General features: G+C 45.0%; 2 protein-coding genes across 12 annotated transcripts; one reads left to right on the top strand and one right to left on the bottom strand.

Annotated features, from left to right (window-relative positions):
* Positions 1–312: 312 nt before the first annotated feature.
* Alk (Anaplastic lymphoma kinase) lies at positions 313–15,020 on the bottom strand. 6 transcript variants are annotated; one of them, XM_017252577.3, is made up of 9 exons: positions 14,823–15,020; positions 8,538–9,584; positions 7,791–8,484; positions 7,240–7,732; positions 6,991–7,178; positions 6,757–6,934; positions 5,666–6,699; positions 5,389–5,596; positions 313–5,328 (listed from the first exon to the last, which is right to left on the bottom strand). In XM_017252577.3, exons 2-9 carry the CDS (start codon positions 9,315–9,317, stop codon positions 3,780–3,782), a joined length of 5,124 nt encoding a protein of 1,707 aa, XP_017108066.2. In that variant the 5' UTR covers positions 9,318–9,584; positions 14,823–15,020; the 3' UTR covers positions 313–3,779. The 6 variants fall into 6 exon arrangements, with proteins under 6 accessions (XP_017108066.2, XP_070134659.1, XP_017108067.2 ...); XM_070278558.1 differs by lacking the exon at positions 14,823–15,020 and adding an exon at positions 14,449–14,798; XM_017252578.3 differs by lacking the exon at positions 14,823–15,020 and adding an exon at positions 12,554–12,935.
* A 1,101-nt stretch (positions 15,021–16,121) lies between these two features.
* gprs (speckle type BTB/POZ protein) lies at positions 16,122–25,969 on the top strand. Of its 6 annotated transcripts, XM_043211038.2 has the most exons (10): positions 16,122–16,616; positions 17,046–17,192; positions 18,055–18,234; positions 18,511–18,669; positions 19,062–19,100; positions 19,785–19,902; positions 19,961–20,292; positions 20,346–20,486; positions 20,699–20,749; positions 20,930–25,969. In XM_043211038.2, exons 3-10 carry the CDS (start codon positions 18,064–18,066, stop codon positions 23,876–23,878), a joined length of 3,960 nt encoding a protein of 1,319 aa, XP_043066973.1. In that variant the 5' UTR covers positions 16,122–16,616; positions 17,046–17,192; positions 18,055–18,063; the 3' UTR covers positions 23,879–25,969. The 6 variants fall into 6 exon arrangements, with proteins under 6 accessions (XP_043066973.1, XP_043066969.1, XP_043066971.1 ...); XM_043211034.2 differs by having other exon boundaries at positions 16,124–16,407; positions 20,699–21,010; XM_043211033.2 differs by having other exon boundaries at positions 16,127–16,198; positions 20,699–21,010.
* The last annotated feature ends 22 nt before the right edge of the window (positions 25,970–25,991 follow it).

A 25,991-nucleotide genomic window follows, 5' to 3' on the forward strand; every position in this document is an offset into this window, starting at 1 on the left:
CGTTCTTTTTATTTTCCTTACAAAAATTAGCCTCTAGATAAAGTCAAAGCTATCTAATAATATTTCCAAAAACGAAACCAACTAAACTATATTCAAAAATTGTAAGCTACAGCCACATTTTAGTTTGTATTGGTCATGACAAGAAACTAACTTAAGTGAGGAGATCGATGAAAACAGGAGACCAGAAAATAATTCAATCTAAAAAAAACGTCAATAAAACAAATTATAAAGAAACTGGAGTACTTTTTCCTTTCGGAGGGAGTGCCATTTTTGAAATAAGAACACAGATTAATATTGTTTTTGTACACATGAATTTCATTTTATTATTTTTCTCAGTTTTTCGGTTGTGTTTCTTTGTCATTTCGCATTTCCAGCGCGGTTACACGCCACCGACTTTAAAATACTTCTCCCCTTCACATGCCCAAAATATATATGTTGTTAAGATATATTTATACTTTTTTCGATTTTGCTTCTTAAGATGTGCTTATGTTCAAAGATAATTTAAAACTCGTCCTCGACTCACGGGGGGAGGAAAAGCATAAAAGAGGTGAAATTCGGAACTGACGGGGGAAAGTTCTAGATAGGTGGACTGTGAAGGAAGTACGAGCATGGGTAAGTGTCAGTAATACATTTCTTAGCTGGTATTTGCTATAGCTTAGATCGATCGAATTTGAAATTATACAGTGTGAGCTCCATTTTCAAGTTCTGGTTCGTTTTCATCCATTAGTTTTTTTTGGTTTTTGGTTTTTCAGCAAGTTATGACGAAGATATATCGATCTTATCTCTTGGAAGTGTGGTATCATCGTTAAATGGACTTTTGTTGCTGTTCTTAACTGATTTGCTTAGTTGCTTATTTTGTATTATATATAACTTGCCACCAATCCATCATCCATCACTCTATCAATCCAGCTTACAAAATGTTGTTCTAGTCTTTGCGTTTCTGTTACTTGTTTATTATTTTCACTTTTTTTTTTCATTTACCGCGTTACCCTTTAAATGTAACAAAATAATTTACGATTTTAAATGAAAACCATTAATTGTTTTAATTAATATTTTTATATCTATAACTAAGTTTAAGCCTGTTTCGCATGCACTAAACTTGCATTCAAAGTTACCTCGTTTTTTGCCTTTTTTTTTGGGATTTTTTTTCTAGTATATAAAAATACTATTTATTTATTGTGTGATTTTTTGTAATACTTATTTAATGTCTTAAATTGTTTTTTAAATATTTGTATATATAATTTTTCTTTTTTATCTTTTCTAAACTTCGTTGCGAATTTTTATTGTTGAGAAATGAAGTGCCAAACTACTGATATCGGCCTGAAGAATGTTTCAACCAAAAATCGTTTATCCTTCCTGGAGTAAATGCCTTGACCTGGTTCTGCCTACAACATTGCAAGGGAACTGATCTGAAGAACTTAACATAGCTTTAACTCTTGAAATTTATGTAAAAATCCAATCTCAAAACTGAACCAGGATCAACAATCAACCGACAACGATCTGTGAATATATATGCATATGTAACTCTTCTTTTTCAGGTTCTGGGCTTTAGGTACACAAGGTATTTATTTCTTTATTTTCAGGGTACAAAAATGTCTGCTAATCCCTTATGCTTATAGAGGTGTTTGTGTGTGTGTGTGTTTTATACATATGCATGTATACGGACAAGTCCTCCATTTTGCTGAAAAGGATATCTCCGATTTCCGATTTCCGGATTCCGCTCTCCGATTTCCGGTAGATGATCTTAGAGTCTTCTGTGTGTAATGCATTTGAGTAAGATTATTTCCCTTACTTGAGATGCCTCGGCACAACCATAATAGATACACATACAACAAAAAAATAATGTTAGTTATCAATTCGATTAAGTACTAAGTATTAGCTGTGGATGCAGAGATATATTCGAATATTTTCATACTTAAGTTGAGCATTCGATTGTGAGCGTACACTTGGTAGGGTTTTATTTCTATTTTCGTTCAATTTATTGGTAATAAATTTAATTTATTTTTTTTGTACAGGTTTTGGATTCGTTTTACGGGTTTTCGTAAGGAGAGTTTTTACTTTTCACTTGCGGAAGTGATGTCGGAAGTACTGCTGTTTAGACCTACGTATGTAATTTTAAATTTAATTTACATGGTTTTGGGTTTCCGCGTGTTCAGCATTTAATTTACGGTTCACTTTAGTCGTACATACATATTGGATATATTAGTTGATTATAAATATGTGTATATACGAGAATATGTTTGCGTGTATATAGATGTATGCGCACATAACAGTAGACTTTTACATAAAGCAAAACATAGACGTAACTGTATCCCTCCTAGGTATATATATATTTGTATGTTCGGTATCATTATCTAATATATGTATATAATTCTTATTTTCGTTTTGTTGTTTTAAACACACACTCAATTTTCTTAGGTCTAGGTATACCCACATATGGGACTGCATATGCGCGTACAAAATCAAATGTTTCACTTTCTCCCCAACGCTTGTATATTTTATTTATTTTCTGCCTTGGTTAATATATAATGTTGTCGCCTCACTTGTATATCGTTAATATATCTTTATAAAAATTATATAATTTAAAGCTTGTTTGTTACGTTCCAACTAAATGTACAAAATTTCGAATTTCCGATCAACGCCTGAAAAAAGATCGCTAATGATGATGAACAAATACAGGGCTGTGCTGAAAGAATATTTTACAACCAACTCATAACTGAGCTGAATGTTGTTATTTTCAACCGTATTTAAATTTCTTTTCGTTTCGTCTGCTAATTCTAATTTCTGTTTTTTAAACATACAACTGAATTTTCATAAAAATCACCCTGTAAATTGTAGTTTTCTTCTATCGCTTTAAGTGCTACTGGTTTTTATTTCTTCTTAATATTATTTAAATACATACAATATACGTAATTCGCTACGACGGAAGCTTGGTATTTACACTATGTTTCATTTCAATTCGGAGTAAACCATAAAACAACTGAGAACCCTAACTTAAAATATCCTATTTTAAAAACATACGAGTGTGTTGGCATTTTTCACTGACTACATCTGTGGTGTTATTGCGAAATTCAAAGGAGCAGTTGTTGCGGCGCTTTAGACTACTTTAAGTTTGAATCTTGGTTCCCGGTTCTGGACTGTGTATTAAAAATAAGCTAACTCTTCGTCTCTTCTTTTTAAATTTCTCTTTAATTTATTTTCTTTTCTTTAGGAATATTGTTTGGCATTTCAGTCATCAGCTTAAAACCTTAAATAAAATAAACAAAAATTATAAAACACAATAACTTAACTGACGAAAAAGTAAATGTAAAACTTCGATCAATTAATATATACAACCTCTTGCAAAAATCTTTTTTCATTTCCGAGTCGAAACTAATTTTTATCGTAAAAAACTAAACTATATCTTCCAACTAATATTAATCCTCGTTTGGTTTTCAAATTCGATTACTACATAAATCGCGCAATACAAATGTATGTTTAAATTACAATACAATTTTATTTTTGGTGAAGTTCTCACTCGGTTTTGTTATACCATGTTCTTGGTTATATCTCGTTAAGACTCTTTTTTAATCAAGAATTAATATTTTAATGCGCTGGTGGGCGCAAACAAATTGTGATTGGCCCAAAAAACTAGACAAGCTCTAGACACTAGACAGGCAAGAAGTTTTGCCTTCAGGAATATCAACACAATCCTGAATACAAGATTTTGTAAATCTTTTCATCAAAATCAAGGTGTTTCTCAGCATTCCTGATTGTAGGCTCTACGATGACCCGCCTTCTTAACAACTGATTTCGGAATGATTGTTGTTGTCCTTGTACCGGTCCGCATATCCTTGAATTGTAAAAGGTGAATCCGCTCCACTGGCTCCGGTCGTCAGGTCGCCGTTCATCACGGATCCGTTGCCCACAAGGGCATTCCCGTTGGGCACCTTGGCGTCCGTCTCGCCCTTCACCTGGACATTTGCATAGGACTGCTTGGCACTTCCGTTGGGCAAACTCTTCGACAAGGTGGAGGGATCCAGGGTGATGCCGTCTAGCTGCGAGGCAAAGGACAGCGGTGGCTGGATGGTGGTTGGCGTGGCCTGCGGTGTGTCCAGGCTGATAAGCTTGGCATCCTCGTTGGAGGCCAGGGGGAGTTCCTTGCTACAGCTACTGCCTCCGGCAGCTCCATTCGGCTGTTCGCTCTTCGAGTTTGGCAAAATAAAGGACGTCTCCCAGCAGTCGCCGCTGCCGGGATTGGCGCTCTCCAGCGTCCGCGGCGGATGGGGTGCCGCTGGAGAGGTGATCGCCGGCGGGGTGCAGGAGCTCATCTGCTGTCGTTGCGACTCAGCACCGTAGCTGGAGCCACTAGCCATCTGTGGGGTGCCAAGGGCACTGCCACCACCCGGAGGCAGGGGCACCAGGTAGTCCGGCACCGCCAGACAGAACTCCTCGCCGTTGGGAGGCCGAATAACGGTGTCATCCCTCTCGGATGCCGTCGGTCCCAGGATGTTCGGCAGCGGCGCATTCATAATGCTCGGATCCTGGGTGCAGGCTGTCAGGTGCTCCAGCAGGCTGATAAATGTGGGCCGGTCTTCGGGCGTGGGATTCCAGCAGTCGGCCATGACCTTGTAAATGGACACGGGACACTCGGTGGGGGATCCCAGCCTGCCACCGCGCACCACAAGCTCCATTACCTGGGTATTGTGCTGGCCGGGATACGGGGAGCGACCCAAGCTGAACACTTCCCACAGCAGAATGCCGAAGGACCACACATCCGTCTTGGAGGTGAATATGCCATCGAGGAATGCCTCCGGCGGCATCCATTTTATGGGAAGCATGGCCTTACCGCCTTTTCGGTAGTAATCAGATCGGTATATATCCCGGGACATACCGAAGTCGGCGATCTTGACCACCCGACCGGGTCCCTTGCTGCTCAGCAGACAGTTCCTGGCAGCGATATCGCGGTGGATGAATCGCTTGCTCTCCATGTAGCGGCATCCCTTGGCCACGTCCAGGGCGCAGAAGAGCAGGTCCTTCATGGTCAGCAGAGAGGGTCTTTCGGGTGTATTTCGGTTCTCTCGGAGGAACTTTTGCAGATCCCCACCGGCCAGCAGTTCCAGGACTATGTAGTACGGCTGGCGGTCGAAACAGACTCCGATGAGGTGCACCATGTTCGGGTGATTGAACTTGGCCATTATGGCCGCCTCCTTAAGGAAGTCCTCTTCCTTTTCTCGCTTCGGATCTTCCCTCAGTGTTTTCACTGCCACGCCCATTTCGACAGCATCGCCGTCTCGGTGGCGATAGAGAGCCATGTAAACCTCACCAAAGGCTCCTTTGCCCAGGGCACTGAAATTGAAAAAGGTCTGAGTAAAAAGATATCAAAGGATATATGTAAAGAGCACTCACTTCACTAACTGCAAGCTGTCACGTGCCACTTGGGGCAAGCTGTTGACATCAATGTGTCCATTGAGAATGCCATCACATCCATAGTTGGGATTAAAGTTGTTCAGATTAGAGTCGTCAATGTTGTTCCGCAGGCGAGTTAACTGCAGATCCTGCTCCACCAGCATCTTGTGGCGCTTCTTGGACTGCTTCTTGCGTTGATAGCGGTTATCTAAAGAAATTAATTTAAAGATTAATATCGATTAGATCCTTGAGAGTGTAATCCTTCAATAAAACTTACACAACATAAAGATGAGCATCGCTATACAGAAGAAGAGCACGGCCAGCGATACCATCAGAGTGACGACGAGATACTGGAAGGATGACTTGCCCGCCTCCTCGCGAATCTCGCAGGCGGTATTGTTGTCCCTCTTGAGGCTCCAGCCATCCGGACAGATGCAGCGCACCGTCGAGCGAAACTCATCCAGGGCCACGCACCTGTAGTCACAGCCACAGCCTTCGATGGCTGGAATTATGATGATGGCTCCCGCTCCACTGCTGGCTCCTCCCTGAATATCAACGGTCCCCCGGAGACTGCGAGTGGGACTAATGTAGGAGCTACCGCCTTCGCCGTTGGATTCCGTGAGAAAAACATCTCCACCGGCATAGCCGCCTCCGCCGCCTCCTGTGTTGCAGCCTCCACCGCCGCCTCCGAATCCTCCCTGGCCATGGCGGTGGACGGAAGTTCCGTTGTCCGCTAGTTCCACATAGCAGGAGTGACCGCCGCGACCGCCCTGCAACAGGGCAGCTCCATACGTTGGACTTAAGGCCTGATCCTCCTTGGCTCGCCACCCACCACCGGGACCCGCGGTCTTTTTGTTCAGAGGTTCACCATTAATCTGGCCACTTTCAGGGGCCTGGTTCGGTTTGGCTCTTTGGCCATGTTGGAAGTCTTCGTCGATGTACTGGCCAATGCCCAGGCCACCTCCACCACCGGCTATCAAGAGGGGAACTGCTTCGTTTTTGGCCTGATTGAGGAGGAAGACATAGGAGCCACCGCCTCCACCACCGGCTCCATTCTCGATGTAGATTTTCTTCACCATGTCCTGCTTGGAACGGAAGCTATACTGGCCCAGGTCTAGGTCGTGATCCGTGCCACATCCAGGCTCTTTGATCAGACCCATCGACTTAATGCAGGCGTTCTCGCCCTGCTGGCCCACGAGGAAGTACAGCTCCTCGTGCTTGTGGAGTTCCAAAACAGCCACAACAACCGATCCCCGGGAGCTTCCAACTCCTCCGGAGCCCAGACCACCACTGGCACCTTTGGCAATAATCCTGGAGGATATTTATTTTATTAACTATAGTTCTGTGATCAATTTTATTTTAACTCACGTGTAATGACCCTCGTGGGGCACCTTCCACTTTTGCATGCCCTTGTAGGTGCTTTGATCCTCAACCACATGGACTTCCCGCAGGATATGCGTCTTATTTTGTTCCCTGTAGGATGACTCGCACTGTGCCTGAGTAGGTCCTATCATGCCCCTCGTGTCGCAACTGGTTAGCTCAAGATCTGAAAATATTTGAAAAGTTAAAGAAAGGATCTTCCGCATAATAACATTCACTTACAATTGGTATGCTCAAAGTCCTTGAATGTTGGGCTCTTCAGATTCTGCCGCACATCCCAGTAATTGTAGCCATTTAAGTGGTCCTCCGGAATGTTGAGGCCAAAACATTCCGGACTCAGTGAGAAATCGTCCACAGCCACATCTGAGTAGATTCTCATGCCCATGCGGGCTTCAAATTGGAGATAGTATCTAGAAGGAAATACACCTTATAAGGTTATCCTTCAAAAAAAGGATTCTTCACTTCACTCACTTGGACGTTATGTTGGGCAGGACATATTCTGCTCGCAGCCAATCGCTCCCTTGGTTCTTGGTGCTCCACCACAAGGTGGTGGTTATGTTCTCCTTCTCCTTCATTTCCACCACCGAGAGGTTAATGCTGCCCGGATTCTTACCAAACTGGTGGATGAAGAACCTGACCACGCAGGAGTTCCTGTACGGGGAGTCCGGATTCCCATGGACCGAAGGAGGCGGATTGAACGTCTTGCTAACCATAATGGCATTGCTGGCAAAGCCTATGATGGAGCTCTTCTCGGTGTTGTTCTGGTGCTGGTTCATATTGACGAGCATGTAGTAGCCGCTGGTGTTGTTTAACAAGTGCTGCATGGTGTGATCCCCATCAGGGCCAGTGTCGTGGGTGGGCGACGAGCCCGTATGGCGAGACCAGGTCAGAGTAGTCTTCCCTGAATCACGCCATCCGCACCAGTCCTCCTCGAAGTCACAGCGCCCGCCGTAGGGAATTTTGTCTGCAATATTAAGGTTTAGGTTCATGCAGGTCCTTAAGATCCTTAAAATCATGCTTACCGCAAGATTGTTGTTCATCTTCCGCCTCGTCACAGTCCCGGGTAATGTCGCAAATTCTGGGCAGATGAATGCAAACGGGGACCTTGTTGGTAGTGCACCTCACCTGGGAAGTGCTGCACTTTTCCGACTTGGTGCCCTCCGGGAAGCAGTTCACCATCCGCAGGTTGTCCAGAGCTACGTGACCCTTCTGGCCCACTCGCAGATCGGGAACGATTTCAAAGACGATGCGAAAGTCGCGGGAAACCCGGCCCAGGCGATACACCTTCCGGGTCCACTGGCGCACGTTGTCGCCCTGGATCTCCGCCGGAACCCAGCTGCTCTCCTGCGTGTGCAGAGGCTCCACCACGACACGGGACAGTCCGTGACTCATGTCGCTCTGGTGCATGTAGACCTCCAGGTAGCACTTCTCCATGGTGGTGCTGAACTCCGGAGAGGTGAGATTCAGTGGCCTGGAGTTGGGCTGGACGCGGGCGTAGAGGAAATGGCCGGTGGCATCATCTATGCTATCCGCTGCAGGTCCCGGATGCATGCCAGTTAGATTCTTCTTGGCCAGCTCCGCGCCGCTGATCACCTGGAAACCATCTGGATACTCCACCCAGGACCAGCTGCAACGCGACTCGAAGTTGCACTTGACGCCCAGTTCGTATTCGTACTCCGTTGAGGGCGTGGCGTCCGTATGAGGGGCATATGTGTTCTGAAAGTGAATTTTATTAAAATCAGTATATATCTCCTTCAGATCTAACTTACCGCAATGGGAGCTGTATCGCGGATGCGGTCCTTGATCTCCTGCAAGGGATCGCTGGAGGAACCCGGTGGGTCGCCTTCCAAGTTTCCATGGGTCACTCCGCCAGCAGGCTCGTCAGCCTGGTTCAGGCTCTTCTTGAGCTTGTACAGCTCGTTGATGGAGTTCTTCCGCGGCGGCATTCGCTTTGGCTGGTCATCAGCTCCCCCATAGGATGGGGGAAACCGAGTGGAGTAGGGTCCGGCGGTCATGGCGGCCATTCCGGTGGGCTGCCTTATCGGTTCGCCGTAGCGATCGATCGTTCCCATATGCCCCAGGCCATCGATTCGTCCGATAGTCGAGGTAGCCTGGTAGGAGGGATACCCGGCACTGTGGCCTGAGATGCCGCCCCCTGGTCCTCCCACTGAAGGATTCATCAGCTCCTTGCGCAGCGACTCGATGCCGCGTCGTCCGCCGCTTCCGGGGCGAGCGGCCAGCTGGGCCAGACTCTGACGGCGCTTGGAGTCCTGGCGTCGGGATCCTGGCGGGGCTGTCTCATAGTCCTCGTACTGTGTGGCCCCCGGCAAAGTAGGCTGCGGCAGGGGCATGGGTTGTTCGTGAAGCCGCCCGTTTCGCAGCTGCTTTCCGGAAGAACCTGGCCAGGTGTTGAAGCTCGGATGCTGGGACATGGGCAGCGAACTGAAGGTGTGGTTCAGGATAAACGGTCGCTGGGCCATTGATGGATCCACAGCTACCAGCAGCAACACCACCAGTAGCTGCACCACCATTTGCCTGAGCGGTGGCATTCTCAAATCTTATGTGTGTCACAGACCAAGAAATATTCTCGTCCAATGCTGTTAGTCTCTTGCCAAATTATAGTTCTTCAAATGCAATTTCAAAATAATATTCCGTTGGTGGAAATATCTTTAGCTCCTTGGTAAAATTTGCGACCACTTGGCGCGTTTAAAATTCTTCAAGTGAAGACAGCTCATCGCTAAACTTTTCACCCAGAGGTGAGTCCTTGTGTGGGCCCTAATTAATTGCAGCTTCCTGTTTCCGGGCTATTCAGTATTCTGCAAAGGGAAATATTGAAAAACAATGCGTTTTAATTATTGTGGGTTTGACGTTTGGCTTTTGAAAGATAAATTAAGGCCCACGTATTGACATTTTCCGATTAAGGGGCATAAATAGGTTTTAGGCCAGCCCACACACCCATATGTGTCAGAGCATTTCCCCCCTTTTCGTATTTGCTCATTTTTCCACATCGAGCCCGCAGGCGAACAATTGGCTTTTAAGGACCCCGAGGCCAGAAATTGCAATAAGGCAGCTTTTATTAGAAAACGTGTCCTTCTTTTTGGTGAAATCGAAACCGAAATCTTTCCTCCGGGTAGGGACAAAAATCGATGACGGCCTTAGGATTACCTGGCATTTGCCAAAAGGCAACATGGCGCTCCTGGCAACCTGCAGATGCCGATGCTGATAGAGATACAGATACAGAATGCAATTTTCAATTTGCGAAATTTAACTGAAATTGTAAGAGGCTTTTCCAAGAAGCTACATACAGTTTCCTTGAAAGTTTATGGTTGCTTTCATCTGATGATGTGTTTTTAGGTTAATTAATATTAGGAAACTTTGTTGCATTTCTCAGAAGTAAATGCTTAATTAGTTTCCAGGAACTTGTAATTATCTCTTGTAAAGACAATCAAACCGATTACTCAAAGGGAAATTGGCACATGTGAATGTTATTCTTGAATTTGTGGTTTCTGGCTACAAGTTTTCCCGAAAACTCAATTACATTTGAAAATTTTCTAATGGCTTTGCTGATTGATTAGGCGATTTAAAAGCTATTCATATTTTGGCTCGTCTACTTCAATAAAAATTCTATTACATGCACATGTCTAAATGGATTTCCTCATAATTATTTGGTCTTTCGGACGAATCTATTTTTTGTGTATAGACACGGGCAGCTTCTTGAGTTCGAGGGGCGTCGTACAATTTCACTTTTAACATTTCGCCTGGCCCCGAAAACACACAGACACAGAGATATATCCATTAGAGATATTATTACATATACTCTGTTATTTTCTGGCATTTTCTTTTCGGGATTTGTTTCGCCTGCCGAATGACAAGTGCATTTATTTTATTTGATTTTTCAGCAAACGATTTTCTTTTTTTTTCCACCTCAGGAACCTAGACACGCAAGTCGGAAAGAGACGGAAAGTTGGGGTTAGAAATGTACGATTCGTATTTTCTATTATGTTGGTGTACCCTCAACAAAAAAAAAAAGAAAAAGGGAAAACCAAGAAGAGCAGAGGAAAATATATTCCATGTTGGGATTCCAGCGAAAAAGTTGGGAAATTTTAAGCCAAAAGAAAAGTCTTATGTTCGTGTGAGAGAGGCTGTGTGTGTGTGTGTTAGTAACTTCATAGTACGCAAAGTATGCTGTTAACAACGGCCTCTCACTCCCCCACCCTCACAATTTTCCCCCACTTCGCCAGCAGAACTCCAGCGAGTGCAGAACGGAAACGCAACTGAAGCTGAAAGTCCTGCGAGTGAGCGGAAAAGCGCCAAGGAGTTCAGGGAAAAGGGCAAGAGCTAACTAACTGAAAACTACACACATGTGGGTAAAATGACAGCCAACGAACCACCCACCCGACCACTCAGGCTTCTGATATGTCCCTCCAGGATCATCGAGGAGCAGGAAGCGAGTTTGAGAGTTGAGGCAAGAGTTCAAGACACGGACAAGTGCCAGAAGTTGGAAGTGAAGCAGATTCCACTCGAGAACTTTATTTTGCGGGCACATCGAATTGGAGCATAATTACTGCGCAGCAAGGGACTAGGGGAAGGTTTATAGAAACAAACCGATTAGGAACTAAACTGGCTTAAAAATACTTCTTTAAATTCAAAAGATAGGTATACAAAATCATGTACTTTTATTCGGAACTTGATTTATAGCAAAAAAATACTAATAAATTATATTATTTTGTGGGGAAAGGTAACAAGGATTTGATTTAGAAGGTGAGGATAGAAGGAGTTTTGCTTCTTAAACCCAACTTTTTAAGCCTTTTAAGAATGGATGAACTGTAAGGAAGGCAAATATTATGTACGGAACAGAATAAGTCACAAATATTACAGTCTTTTTGTGTTTTTGAATATCTATAGAAATATTTGCTGTTAAATTTTTTGGCTTGGTTTCATTGGTTAGATATTTAACATAATCATCTCTATTAAGAGTGTACCCGGGAAAATTAATATTTGAAACACAAATGAAAGTACCTTATCAAGATAGGATAGGCCAGAACTCCATTAACGCTCTTAATAGCTCAGATGTATGTAAGAAATATATTTTTAATAATTCTTATTACCACTTATTATATTTTAGTCCAACGAATGTTTTCCACCTTGAAATTATAAATTTGAGTACTTGCAATTTAAAAAAATCGCCTCTAAATATTATTTTCTAAAAAAATGATTTTGCTAAATTTGCAAAACAAGCAACAAAACACACCAGCACATGCATAGAAGCCAGTATCTGTATTTTGCAGATACACACACAGAACGGTAGCAAAAACAACAAAAACCTTAGAGGGGCAGGCAGCAGCGAGTGGAGGCTGCGTCAACGTCGCAAATATTGCGCTGCTGCTGCTGTGGTCCACAGGACCCTTGGCTGGCTCCCAAGGATTTGCTAGGATGCGAAACGCAGCTTCAGTTTCGTTGACTGCGCAGGATACACACACACATGGCCAGCCACACAAACACACATACGGCACACATACACACAGATGGAACATGGAACTCTTCGCTACTAATGGCGCAGACAAATTGTTTTGCGTATCTCACAGATACATAGGAGCCGAGGCGCACAAAAGATACTACACACAAAAACACACACCACACACACACACTTATACCCAAATGGAGGGTAACGAATTTTTCATTCGATTTTTCAATATTTTTCACATCATTATTGAATCTTTGGCTTTTCTCGGTTTGAGATATAATATTTATTTTTGAACATTTAATCACATTTACCATAACGCACACATTTTCGTGGACCGAAAATTTTCAAAGCTGGTGCCTCTGCTGCCCCAAAATTATGTATAGTACTCGGCCGATATCTATATATTTTCTTTCTTTTTTTCCCCTCAACGAAAACTGTAATTCCTTGCAACTTTTTGGCAAATTTCCGCAAAGAAAATTTCACGTTTTTTCTTCTTTTTCATTTGCTGTTACTAATATTCAGTAATGGCTCCTGCCCGCAGTAACATTTTTCTCTAACACAGTTGTTATTGTACTGTACTGTCTCTTTTTTGTTGTTTTTTTTGCTTTGCTGTTTTTTTTTTTGGCTTGGATTGGATTGGAGGCCGTCTGTCCGCGTATCTGTGGGATACTTGCGCGCACGACGCTCGGCAAACGAAGACTGAAATGTGGGGAAATTCGCAATGCCCGGCCAGCATCATGACATCTCACAGCGGCGGCTAAACGAATATCCTGCGCTGAAATCGAGCTCCAGGATACACACACATCCACATAGCGATGCTCGAGGAAATTTCTCACTCGCCCGATTTTCTCGCTGACGGTCGGCGAAAGCTGTTGCTGTTTTTGCCTGCGATTTGATTGAATATGGAGCTCGGGGAAGGGAGGCTGACTAGGAGGCGGTGTCGTGGTGGGTGGGTTTTTGGGGCAGGCCGGAGAATAGGAAGAGTGGCGCACTCTGGCGGTCGGCGTAAGCTGGGAAATTAATGCAAACTGCTGGAAATTGAATTTAACTACAGCAGCCGCCGCTGCAGTGGCAAGGAGAAATGTCAGGGGGGCAAGTTGGAGGCCATCCTGCGTCAGTTTCAGCTCCGGCTGCGTTTCCTTTTTCAATTTTCAGTGCAATAAGACCGGAGACCTGGGCCTCCCCACATCCTGTCAGGGGCTCTTGCGTTTGTAATATCACCTAATCACCGCCGCGGATGCGTCACAAATGCATTTATCTTGGCACCCAACTCACAGATCTCAAGAAACTTGCTAACCCATCATCCATGCAGCTTTCTGCCCTTTTGGTTTATTAATTTTCCGGTTACCTTCACTTTCTATTGGACAAGTTGAAGCCGGATGTCTTGAAATCTGGCTCGAATCCAACAGGTGCAGTTACCAAAGGTGTTTGGCAATATTTGAAAACTCCTCACTATAGAAAAGCTAGCCCACCAATGTTAGGAACAGAATTTCAAAAAAATCTATCAAAAATGTTGATTCCAGGTTTTAATGCAGAATGATGGAGAAAAAATCGATCGAGTTATTCCACTTAAGGATCGGATGAAAATTGGCCAAGATATGGACATGGTTTGGGTCATAATTGGAAATCCTGGATTTTGGTAGGGGTACCCCCAAAAAAATTGGAAAAATATCGATCCAAAATTTTGTTGGCAGGTTTTGATGCAGAATAATGGAGAATTGATCCACAAATCGATCGAGGTATTCCGCTCATGGATCGGATGAAAATTGGCCAAGATATGGACATGGTTTGGGTCATAATTGGAAATCCTGGATTTTGGTAGGGGTCACCCATAAAAATTGGAAAAATATCGAAGAAAAAATAACAACGATAACTACATGTTAATTTTATAAAAAAAAAAAAATTTAAGAGTGTTGAAGGCCTTTACATCGAAATCTTATTAATGTAGGAAAATGTAGTTTTCTAAAATTATTAGTTTTGAAAACACATAGGTCATTTTTCCGAGAAAAAGCCATTTGAAAGCACAATATTCGCTTACAAAAATATACTGATATTCCTAATTTCACAAATGTTTTTGTTATTATAAATTAAAACGAAAACCAACAACGCCAACTAATGACGACAACAAACGGAAATGGGCGACATGGTCGGGGCGACAACTAAGCGAAAATTAATATAGAACCGCGAAGAAAGTACATGTGCAGATACATACGTACATAAATCCAATAATATATATATCTGTGGGTATATATATTTTAAAGTGCCGCCGGCAGCTGCAGAAAAAGCGCAGACAACAGAGAGAGAGAGACACAGGGGCAGAACGTCAAAGACCGATCTGAAGGAAACCTCGGAATCCACTTTATTTATAAAAATATAATTTTCATCCCGCTCTCTCTGGGAATATGAATTCTCTATTTTGCGACAGTAAACGCGGCCGTAAAATGTTTAGAGATACGAAAATTGACAGAACTGTTGCCGAAATGGAACATAAAAGCATCAAATCATAAGATGCGTTTCGCATCTAACAGATGCACTTCGCTGGCTGCAAGTCTGTATTTTTATGCAGATTTATTTTTAGGAAGGAACTCACACAACACAGTTCGGCGGAAAGCGTGCCCGGCACGTGGCGCGTTGGAAGAGAAAGAGTTTATCTCACTATTTATAACACTAGGGGTCTTTCAATTATATTCACTTAAATCCGCACAAGTATCTGATGGATACTGTTTTGTGTCGCGAATGCTGCAGTTTCTGAGATTCTTTGGCTGTGCGACATCCGTGAGATACGACGGCTCGGCGACAACTGACAAGAGACTCGCATTCGCCGCCAGCTGAGATCGGCCAGAAGCTATAGACGCCGGAGACTGCGGAGGCGTCTCTACGACGTAGTCTTCCTCCCCCACCCCCGCCCAAAAGAAAATCTTTCCTCTGTCGTCTTCTTGGGTTTTTTTTCTCACGGCTGCCGCATCCTTGTGTTGTCGGTGGCTGGTATGTTTGTTTATTTGTTTTCGTCGCGACGTGTCAAGTGGGTAATGCAATTGAAATTGACTTGTGCGTTAACCGTTCACCATGCACAGCGGGGCGGTGGCGTCAGGACATTGTCCAGCCTTGCCTCTGACCCCTGACCTTTAGCTACCTGCCCCTGGTCGTTGCCAGCCGATCGGCAGGAAGATTTATGGCTGTGTCGTTGCAAAAGGGAGAGCTATTTTTGGATTCGTTCTCTGTCGCCTGTGGTGGAGCTGTGAATGTAATTAATGGTTTTCGACTTGGGGCAGGGTCCATGCAGAAGGGGTAGCTGCTATCTGAAGCAAAACGGAAGTTCACGATCTTTGCAGATTGCACTGGAGGCTGTGTTGTGATATATTAAGAGGAACGTCTTTTAGGAAAAGTATAAAATAGTATTTTAGTTTTAACATATTTATTTGTTCTTGCAGAGTAAAGACAAGCCCCTATTCCCAAGCCACTAATATTTCCTCATAATTAATTAAACCAAACTGCCTGTGAGGTCGTGAATATTTTTTCAAGTGCCTGCGAGGGTTGCCACCGCCAGGACGCCTGCCTTCGAGTGGCCAACGGGCGCCGGCAGAGCGCATGTCAAGTGGTCCGATTGTCCTGCCAACCGCCAACTGTCAATTGCTTGCTGTCAAAGGCTCGAGTCCCGGCTTTGTTTACGTTTGCTGGTGCTCGCAGGACCTGCGCACTGGGGGATAAACACGCGTCCTGATGCAAACAAGTGGCTGCGGGCCACGTTGTGCTTGGTGCTATGGCTGGAGGGGCCAGAGCAATCTGTTGCCACCACCAGCGGATCGATGGAGCCAGGACATGCGCAGCAGGTGCGAGCCAAGGCAGGACCCAACGCAGGGCGGGCTCCTCGGATGTAGACACAATTATTTCGGTCAGAACGCTCCCGTGCCTCGTGCAAAACGGTTCACAATCCACGTCCAGCAAACACGCTTTTGCTTTCACTGAGTGCGCTTCTATCTCTGTGTGTGTTTGTGTGTGTGCATTTGTATTGGTGTGGGTGTCTGTGTTGGCCAAAAAGCCCGAGTAGAGAAAAATCAAATTACAGGCCATTTGCTTTAGCACAGAAGCACCTTGTTTTTTGCTGGCCCCTGAATTAAATGCAAGTTTATAATTTGTAGTTGATGCATTTTGGGCGAGTGAAAGGACAGAAAGGAGTGAGTGTGTCTAGTGTCGCTTCTGTTGCCTTGATTGCCTCACACACTCACGCACACAACAGGACATAAACATACAGGACATACAGGACCACGTACCCACACGCTCGCACTGTCGCTGGTGAAAAAGTGAAAGTGAGACGCCCCAGCGACCCGGAAATCGGACAGCTCTGAAAATTTTCGCACTTGACGCACCACTTGGTTGGAAAAAAGTTAGTGGAAAACCCCCCCGTAGCGAAAGTTTTCGCGAAAAGCCATTTTCCACTCTCTAACCGAAATCGAATCAAATTTTTAAAATACCTTCCTGCTATCCCTCTCGACTTTCTCTTTTTCTCTTGACCCTATGATTTATGCGTGGCACATACACCATTTTCGTATATAACACATTTTTCCACCCGCCCCGTGCTCCCTGCCACCGACACGCACTTATACACAGCACAATTTTGGTATCACCCACCCACATTTTAACCTTCAAAATTTTTGGCATGCTGTAAATTGTAACATAAACTAAGAGCGACACTTTTTTGTAATATTTGATCCAACACCTTTGTACATAAATCATTTTTTTCGATTAACTTGGCAAGTGAATTTTTGTATAAATCCTTTTTTCCCCACTTTGCTCAATTTTTTTGGAATTGCAGTCGAAATGATTTAATATTAAGCTTGAAAACGGATATTCAAAATCCGTTTTAAATAAAACTTTATGTGTACAAATGACAAAAAAATACAATATATATGAACAATAATCTGTGGGAGAGGGACCAGAACCCGAATTCACATTGCAACAGGTAAGTAATTCAAGGGTGAGATTCTACATTTTTTCAACACATTTTATAAAATCGATTTTATATAATATATTGGGCCAACCTGCAGGTAAAATAATTAAACTTTCGCCATTCGTGTCTTGTGAGAAACTTTTCCAATTCCAATTTCCAATGCATGTTCCTTGCCATCTGCTCGTTTCAAAGAAACTTGTCTCAAAGTATGCAGTAATTTTCTGCATTGTCTTGAATTCTCCACACCAGTTAACCAACCACCCATTCACCCATCCACCCACTTTTTCCCCCCAACCACCTGACAAGGCCATCCTGATCTTTGTTGATGTTGTTTGTGCGTAGCCGATTGTGACAGGACCTTGTCTGTTGGCATTTGAGGTTGCCTTTTTACCTTTTGCCTTTTCCGTTTTTCCGTTTTGCCCGCCTTTATGGTAATTGTAATTTAGTTGCCAGTTAGCCCTGTTCAAGGGCATTCACGGAGGCTGTTTCGATGGGTTCGAAGGGTGGGTGGGACAGGATGGGTGATGGGCGGGTCGATGGAGAAGGGCTGGCGCAGACGCGTGTCTTGGGTGAGGCCAAAAGTGGAAGTGAATTACAATTTAATTACAACAAGGTCTCATGGGCGCTTTGCTGGCTTTTAGGGTTTAGACTAGGACCCTGGGATAATGAAGATATTATTTATAGACGTTTTTCATTTAAATTGATTTTAAGATTCAGAGAGAAACCGAGAAGCCAGTCATTCACCAAATCACCTTATTATCCTCCTTTGATTATGAAACTCAATTGCATGGTATATAGTCCCTTAAAGGTTTCGATTTTTACATTTTTTTTATAGTTAGAGCCCATTGTAACCATTTGACATTTGTAATTGCAGTAAACCCAGATGCCCGAGGCATTGATTCTACCCGGCATGGCTGACGCAGAGCCGGACCTCTCGACTTTCGAGAACAAGACGGGCCTGGCGGAGGACATGAAGTTCCTGGCGTCCATGCCCGAGCTGTGTGATGTAACCTTCCTGGTGGGCGATACCCGCGAGCCTGTCTGTGCCGTCAAGGTTTGTACATATTTTGTATTTCGCATTCAGCAGCCCTGTACTTTGCCCTGATCCTGTGTGGCCGAGCATTGAAATCAGGTCACTGCGTAATCGGCACTCTGCGTCCCGGCATACTATATCCTTTGAATGGCATTCCCTTTGAATAGCTTAGCCAACAATGCGTCCGCCCTTTGCATAATTTTAAGACTAGAAGATTGCCATACACTGTAAAAAATATCCTAGTTACTACCTATTTTCGAATCCGGATATCCTGTAATATTATTTTTCCGTTTGTAGGCCGTGCTGGCATCTCGTTCTCGGGTTTTTGCCAAGATGCTCTATGCTGCCCCCTCGCCCCAGAGGAAACGAGAGACCTCCACCAAGGAGAACAAGCTGCGCCTCTTCCTCAAGCGCTCCTCGGAGCCGCTGCTCAACCTTCAGAATGCCGCACAACAGGTTCGTATCCGCATCTCTGCCACTACATTATATATTTATCCTGGGGGATATGTATTCATCCATAATCAATAACCGCCCCAAATGGGGGAGACCCATCCCTCCCTACATTTGGTGTGCTCGTGTGTGTGTGCGAGAGTGACATTGTGTGATTTTGCATTTTGCCGTGGGTTCTGCATCATTGGGGCTATTTTTACATACGACTAACAACCTTTTGAGTTAAACCTTCATTCTTTATGTTCTGTATATGATGTGTATATCGAAAGCCATTTTAACTGATATCAATGTTCTCGTGCATTCTCTGTTGTGACAACCTCCATCTTCCTCATTCGTTACCGTTATCCCGCAACCGTAACCCGTAACCGTAACCATAACCGTAAACCGTATAATCATAGAGAACCGGTTTCACCCAACAATTAGCTCCGATACCCGAGGTAACCAAGCATCAAATACAGCCTCTGTGCGTGTATGTGTATCTGTAATTGTAAACGTGTGGGTGTCGTAATTAAATGAAGTCTTTCATTATCCTTGCAGAATATACAAAGGATTATCAAGAGTCCTTAATTTTAGCATTTTGGCTTGTTATTTAGTTAAAGTTGTAGTCCGAAAAAGGTTCAGTAACTGATGCTTCTTGCATTACCTTCCAGATCCTACATAAAAATTCGTTAAATGTTTTTAATAATTTATTTGCAAGGATATTTTATAATTCGGATACCCGAAGTTAGTTGCTTTAGCACAAAAAATAACCCAAATATAATTGGCTGTGTATAGATGTCTATTTAGAATGTACTTCTGGCCAAGTGTCTAATATTTGGCGTCAAGATGAGTTTGCCAACAATGTTTGTTAGACGATACTACCTATAACTAGTTATTGAATGCCTTGCCTCGGTTTAAATTTCTTACCCTTTTCCACACTTTCTAACTATCTTTTCAATCGAAATTAAAGAAACTACTTCTATAATTGAGTTAATTTTGGGTTTGCCTGAACTTCACCATTGGAATGCCTACAAAAATTAAACTTTTGCACCTGTCTCTGCCCGCCGAGCTGTTCTTGTTATGTTAGCTGATTTATTTTTTATTTTTATTATCGATTACTTTATTGTGGTTTGAATATTTAGCCTTCAGGTCAGCAGCATCAAACCTTGATTATTGAGGAGTTCGAGCCGGATGTCTTCCGACAACTAATTGAATACATTCACACGGGTTGTGTGACTCTTCAGCCTCGTACTTTATTGGGTAAATTCAATAACTACTGTGTGCTTAACTTTATTTAATGCGTTTTTCTGATTAACAGGTGTCATGAATGCTGCTGATTACTATGGCCTCGAGGAGCTACGTCGCGCCTGTGCTGGATTCGTGCAATGTTGCATCAACGTGGACACTGTCTGCGCCCTTCTGGCCTCCGCCGAGCGATATATCCAGTACAAGTGCACCAAGACCTTGGTGCAAAAGGTGCTGGAGTTCGTGGATGAGCATGGCAATGAGGTCCTCAATCTGGGTAGCTTTACTTTGCTGCCCCAGCACGTGGTCCGCTTGATTCTGGCTAGGGAGGAGTTAAGGGCTGATGAGTTCACCAAGTTCCAGGCAGCACTAATGTGGAGCAAGAAATACTACGATAACAATCCGGTAAGGTTGTGTTCTCCCATGAAGGTATCTATTTTCATTTAGGGATATTGCAGAACATTGACATCAAGGAGATCCTTGGAACCTTTGTGGAGTATATACAGTTCCATAAGATACCTGCCAACGTGCTGATGCGAGAGATACATCCCTTGAATCTGGTTCCATACACAATCATCATGAATGCTCTGGCCTATCAGGTGGGTTGCACTGTGCTTCTAGATTGCTTTGCGCTGCTTCCTTGGTGTTTAACTCAGTCACTCACGCCACCATCTCTTCATCTATCTGTGCATCTGTCTTTCTGTCCATCAACCCATCCGGCATCCAACATCCAACATCCGTCAACGTCCATGCACTCCATTCCGTCCATCCATCCTGTTGTCCCCTTTATGTCTGATTCTACACTTTGCAGGCAGACCCAGAAAGCATCGACCCCGGAAAGCTCTCTCCAAACTCTAGCCGAGTGAGGCGGGCCCGCCAGAACCAGGGCCGCTCGATGTCCGTGCAAAGTTCACTGGATCCGTACGGATCCAACACCACGCTGAGCTCCAGCGGCAGCAGCGACCCCACCAGCGGGATGCATCACAGCAACTAACATAAGTTGAACGGCCCCTCCTCCTCCTCCTCGTCCCAGCAGCAGCAGCCGCATTCCCAGCACCATCGCCACCGCCACCACCACCAGTCGCTGCCGAAGATCCGGAAGGCCAAGTCTCAGTCCTTCCGCACCCGTCGCAGTCCATCTGAGCGGCGAAGTCCTAACAATGCTCCGAATCTCACCTTCAACACTGCCCTGACAGCCGGAACTGGAGCCAATGGGGAGAAAAAGCGGAGTCCGTTGACGCCGAAAAGTCCGGTTCTGCCGGCACCGGAGTCCAAGAGTCCTGGCAGCAGCTCCCAGAAGACGCCTACCTCCCTGTCGCGCCAAGGAACTCTCCGAGCCTCCAACAGACGAAAAAACAGTGGCCAGCTCTCCATTTCTCTGGGTACGCAGGGTCGACGTAGCCCTGTCGGCCTCAACGATCGAAGTCCTCAAGGTCGCCGGAGTCCTCTTTTTCCCGGCAGCGGCCTTAGGTCACCCAACGACCCCTTGGCCAGTCCTACATTGAGAAGTCCTACGGGCGAGCCGCGTCGTAGCAGTCCTACGTTCAGTGTCCATACGCAGGAAAGGCGTTCGCCCTTGGGGGCAGTGGCTCCCACAGACTTTGGTTGCCAGTTTGGAGCACCTGGCTCCAGAAGAAGTCCCACTTCAACGGTTCATGTCCAAGATATGGGCACTGAGCCGGAAGAATTTGGCTTTGGCGGCATGAAGAGACCTTCCATCAGCCTGTTTACACCCATATACTTTGCCAGTGAGAAGCGCTCACCCATGGGTCCTATCCCTCCCATTACCGTCTCCAATCCTGCCGAGACCTACAAGAGTGCAGAGAGAGAAAGAGAAGCCGCGGAGGCGGCTGCTCGAGAACTGGAGAAGGAAAAGGAACGGGAGGCAGCCGCTCAGCCGCAGCAGGAGAAGAAGAGCGTGATGCGAGAGATCCTAGCCTTTGTGAGGAAGCCATCGAAGCACATCAGCACCAGGACGAACCGCTTTGCCAATGCCTTCACGAGAGCGGAATCGGGATCATCCAGTGGCCCACTAATCAGGCAGAGCACATTCTCGGCTAGTCCGGCGGCCTCCTCCACCGCCGCCAAGAGTGCGGTGCAGAAGCAAATGTCCGAGGTGGGATTCGAGCCGAAGATGTCCCTGAAGTTTGCCCACTACACCAAGATGTCCTTGAAACTGAGGCGGTCGGCCAAGCGCGAGGAGGAGGAAAAGGAAAAGGAGAAGCAGAAGCAGGGATCGGCAGCGGGATCCAAGAGGCCCAGTGCAGATCTGAGCCTGGGCCATCCCGAGCAACAGGTAGGTGGAGCAATTGCGGCTGAGGAAGAGTTGCCCTTCGAGCTGGCCAATGTCCACTTTGAGAAGGTAGGTGAGTCCTATATCAAGCATGAACGTCTCCGAGAACTGGAGGAGCCCTTCGAAGCGGAACCGCAACCCGACACCGAAGACAACAAAGAGTCGGAGGCAAAGAAAGAGGTGGAACCGGATGCTGCCATGGCCCAGTTCGTGGAAGAGGTTACCAACTCCCTGAAAGTGGTGGCCCTCAACGGGGATGGTGGTGCCGTCGCAGTTCATCACTTCACCAGGCGCTCCGAGAGCCGCGAACCCATCGAGCCGAGGATCAGCGAGGAACGGGAGTCGGACTCCAACGACCTGATGATACCCGACGAGATACGGGCCGAGCTGGTAGAGATCTTGAAAGCCTACCCGCCAGAACCAGTTTATGTGAATCTGCAGGCGCTGCGGCGGGAGACCGAAGAGCCGGACCCGGCCGCTGCCCAGGCTGAAAACGACTCGGCAGCTTTGTTGGCGGCCGAGGTGCCCGAGAAGAAGCCGCTGCAGTGTCCTACCATCGAGTTTGAGCCACCGTCGCGGCGCTCCTCCTTCGATCCACCGCGCTCCCCCTTCCTCGAGCAACTGCGTAGTCCCGGGGTGGACACCGAAACCGATCTGATCAATCTCCAGCGCCTGGACTCCGGCGGCGACAGCTTCGAAATGGTCGAGAGCAAGTGGAGCAAGTCGAGTCGCGGCGAGTCCAGCTTCGACTGCCCCTACTCCTCCCGGGACACCAGCTTCGATGTCTCGATTTCGAGATATCAGTCCACCAGCTACGAGGATCAGACCTCCAGCTTCGAGATCGTGGACACCGACGAGCGTACCCAGGGCAGGAGAGCAGTGGATCTTCGCAAGAGCTCCATAGAACTGGTGGATGCGGAGACCTTCCAGCGGTCTGGCTCCTCTTGCGGCGGACGCAAGTCCTCTCTGGAGACCCATTTTGATTACACGCCCACTGAAGGCGGTGGGCGGTCGCCCAGCCTTCCGTTCCCGGCTATGACAAAGAAACAGCGTACGGAGAACTTCCGCCAGCTGCACGTGTCTCCGTTCAGTGCCTTCTCCCGGGCACGTAGTCCCCTCTCCCAGCAGACCTCCTCCAACTACAGCTCGAGGGACAGCTACGACTCCAGCGGCTCCTATCCGCACGGCTACGGTTATCCGCCAGAGCCGCAAAAGAGTCCGTACGGCGATCCCAGCCGCAAGCATTTCCCACTGACTGTACGTCAAAAGGGCGACGAGGAGCGCGAGGTGCGCACCTTCCTCTGCACCGACCAGAGATGCGCCTCCATTTTCGAGCCTCGTCCCAGCTCAGTGCTCACCCAGCAACTGTCCACCGGCTCCATGTCCACCCCGTCGGGGTATACGAATGGCACGCCGCGAGTTCCGGGTGCTGTGCCTGCTGGGCCGGTGCCCTTGCCCCACCCCGGGCCGCTCTCCTCGTGCGGTTTCTCGAGTGGGAGCGAATTCGAGCCCCCGTCACCGAGGCGGGCGGCCAGTGCCTCGCCCAAGCACACCTTCACCTTCCGCATTGTGATGAAGAAGGTGGACAGCTCTCCGGAGGCCTTGTGTCCGGAGCGGCATCGCTCGAGGATAATTGATCGGTACAGGAGGCGCGATAGCCGCAGGAAACGCATCCATGATGCAGGAAAGAGTTTTTAGGATATCCAGGAATAAAGGTTTTAGGTGAAAATCAAAGTATTTGACTCAAATATGCGAAAAGTTGATTTTTTAATGATGATGATGATTAATTAATATTTGAAAAGATCTTAAAATGTAAAAAGTGCGTGTTTAAAAGCTTGTGAATGTTTTTGCCTCTAAGTGTCACCTGGCTAGGCGCTTTTTATAAGAATCTTGCAAAACATACTATTGAGAACTTTGAAATTAATTAAAAACAGAATCGAGTTAAAATCAAAAGAGAATCAATACCGAATGATGTTTTGCAAATACAGAGTAAAATTTAAATGTTATAGAAAGTTAGGAAAACAATAATCATCCCTCGCTGATGCCAATCAAGTTAAACCTCAAAAGCATTCACGTTTATTACTAAATATATTTTTGACAATCTCAATGTTGAATCTATATACAAAAATGCTCTCAAATCTTAGGATTAAGAATTACACCGAACTGGAGGCGTTCGGCAATCAAACTTTATAAAATGGTTCTGGTTTTTAGGCCGTTTCAAAAGCTCTACCAAAGTGAAAGCGACTTCGGCCCACCGAAGACAGTCAGTCGATCCATCCCCGCCTTATCGGGGGCCTGGTACTTATGATCTCTGCAGATTTGTCAAGCAACCCTCGTTAGATCCACGGATACAAACTGAACGATTGCCTAGGCATCTAGCCATTGTATAATTATAGCATATACACATCTTTTAATATAGGGATATTCGATGTATATTCTAAATCATCTACAAAAATATGCGCAACAATAATTCCTCCCACGATTTACCTGACTAATATAAAAAAAAAATACAGAGAAAAGATGAAAGTTTATATGTATTTAATGTGCATAAGAGTTCACACTATGATGTTGTAATTTGTAATTTGTGTGAAAAAATGTCGAAAACAAAAACAGAGAAGGTTTATGAAGATGTAATGAAGTGTAAGCTAAGTATTTGTGCATTTTTACGTGGTTCCTGTTATATAGCTGTAGATATATATATATATGCGCCTACCGGCGCGGGTATTACAAATTTTTGATGACATAATGTAATCCATATACATAATCTGATTCTTAAGAACCTAATGAAATTGAATTCTAAATGTAACCGAACTGCGCTGCTATTCACGCTAAAGGTCAGAGACGTTTTTTAGTTAAATCCTAAGACTAAAATTGTGCGCATGCGCGTGTAAATTAAAGCTGGACCTGGGGCCGTACTTAAATCTTAAAAAATCCAAAAACTGAATCCAAAAAAAAAAAGCATGAAGAAGATGTGAAAATTATCGTATTACCAGAAATTAATATTTAATGTTAAAGTTTGAGCAAGGTTTTTGTACTCTGTGTTTGTTAGTTAAACAAGACGGACGAACCCTTTAAAGACCGTATTAAGTATCATAATTTACAAAATATACACACTGTATGTAATAACTCCTTAGTGATTAAGATCGTTGGCTTTTTAGCGTATTGAGTACTTCAGATGAAGAATGATATCAGCATTTTACAGGTAATTACGCATCATGAGCATTTAATTCCAACTAAATGGTAACTAATCGTTAAGTACGTTAGCCACATTAACAAAATTTGCCACATCAACAGCCGACAACTCGGATCTGAATATAGATCAGTATCTAGACCTGGATCTGGATAACCATCGATTCAGATATATAGTATACACTCGTAACTAATCGGAATGCCAGTAGAAATGTTGCTATTTTTGATTTGTAGTTGCTTGTTTTGAAACTAACAAACTGATAAAATGATAAAACGAAAAGTCGCTGGTAACAACTCGCTTGATCAGTTAGAGATTTTTGATTTCCTCTGAATGCTTGCGAGAGGTGATCGCTAATATAAAATTATACCAGATTCATAGATATAACATATATTCAGCGATGCGATCTTGGCCAAGCAGCCAACTACAATTTCACGAATGCCAACTTCTTCTATTTGCAGAGCGATTTTACAGTGTGCCAGCTGGATCGGAGGTGGATGTAGATTCCCCCACATAACCCCACTACGATGTTATGATAGATATACCCCATAACCATAACCATAACCAGATATGTATTCAGGGATTGTCGTTGTGGTGGCACTGTTAGACTAAGTCCAGTTCCAG

The sequence above is a fragment of the Drosophila bipectinata genome, chromosome 2R, assembly GCF_030179905.1.
Source record: "Drosophila bipectinata strain 14024-0381.07 chromosome 2R, DbipHiC1v2, whole genome shotgun sequence".
In the NCBI taxonomy this organism is placed as follows: Eukaryota; Metazoa; Arthropoda; class Insecta; order Diptera; family Drosophilidae; genus Drosophila; species Drosophila bipectinata.

Coding starts and splice junctions, on each gene's coding strand:
- Alk (XM_017252577.3), bottom strand. CDS start 9,317: ATGCCACCGCTCAGGCAAATGGTGGTGCAGCTACTGGTGGTGTTGCTG. Junction 7,733..7,790: donor AGATGAACAACAATCTTGCG/GTAAGCATGATT, acceptor TTAATATTGCAG/ACAAAATTCCCTACGGCGGG. Junction 5,329..5,388: donor GACAGCTTGCAGTTAGTGAA/GTGAGTGCTCTT, acceptor TTTCAATTTCAG/TGCCCTGGGCAAAGGAGCCT.
- gprs (XM_043211038.2), top strand. CDS start 18,064: ATGCCCGAGGCATTGATTCTACCCGGCATGGCTGACGCAGAGCCGGAC. Junction 18,235..18,510: donor AGCCTGTCTGTGCCGTCAAG/GTTTGTACATAT, acceptor TTCCGTTTGTAG/GCCGTGCTGGCATCTCGTTC. Junction 19,101..19,784: donor AATTAGCTCCGATACCCGAG/GTAACCAAGCAT, acceptor TTGAATATTTAG/CCTTCAGGTCAGCAGCATCA.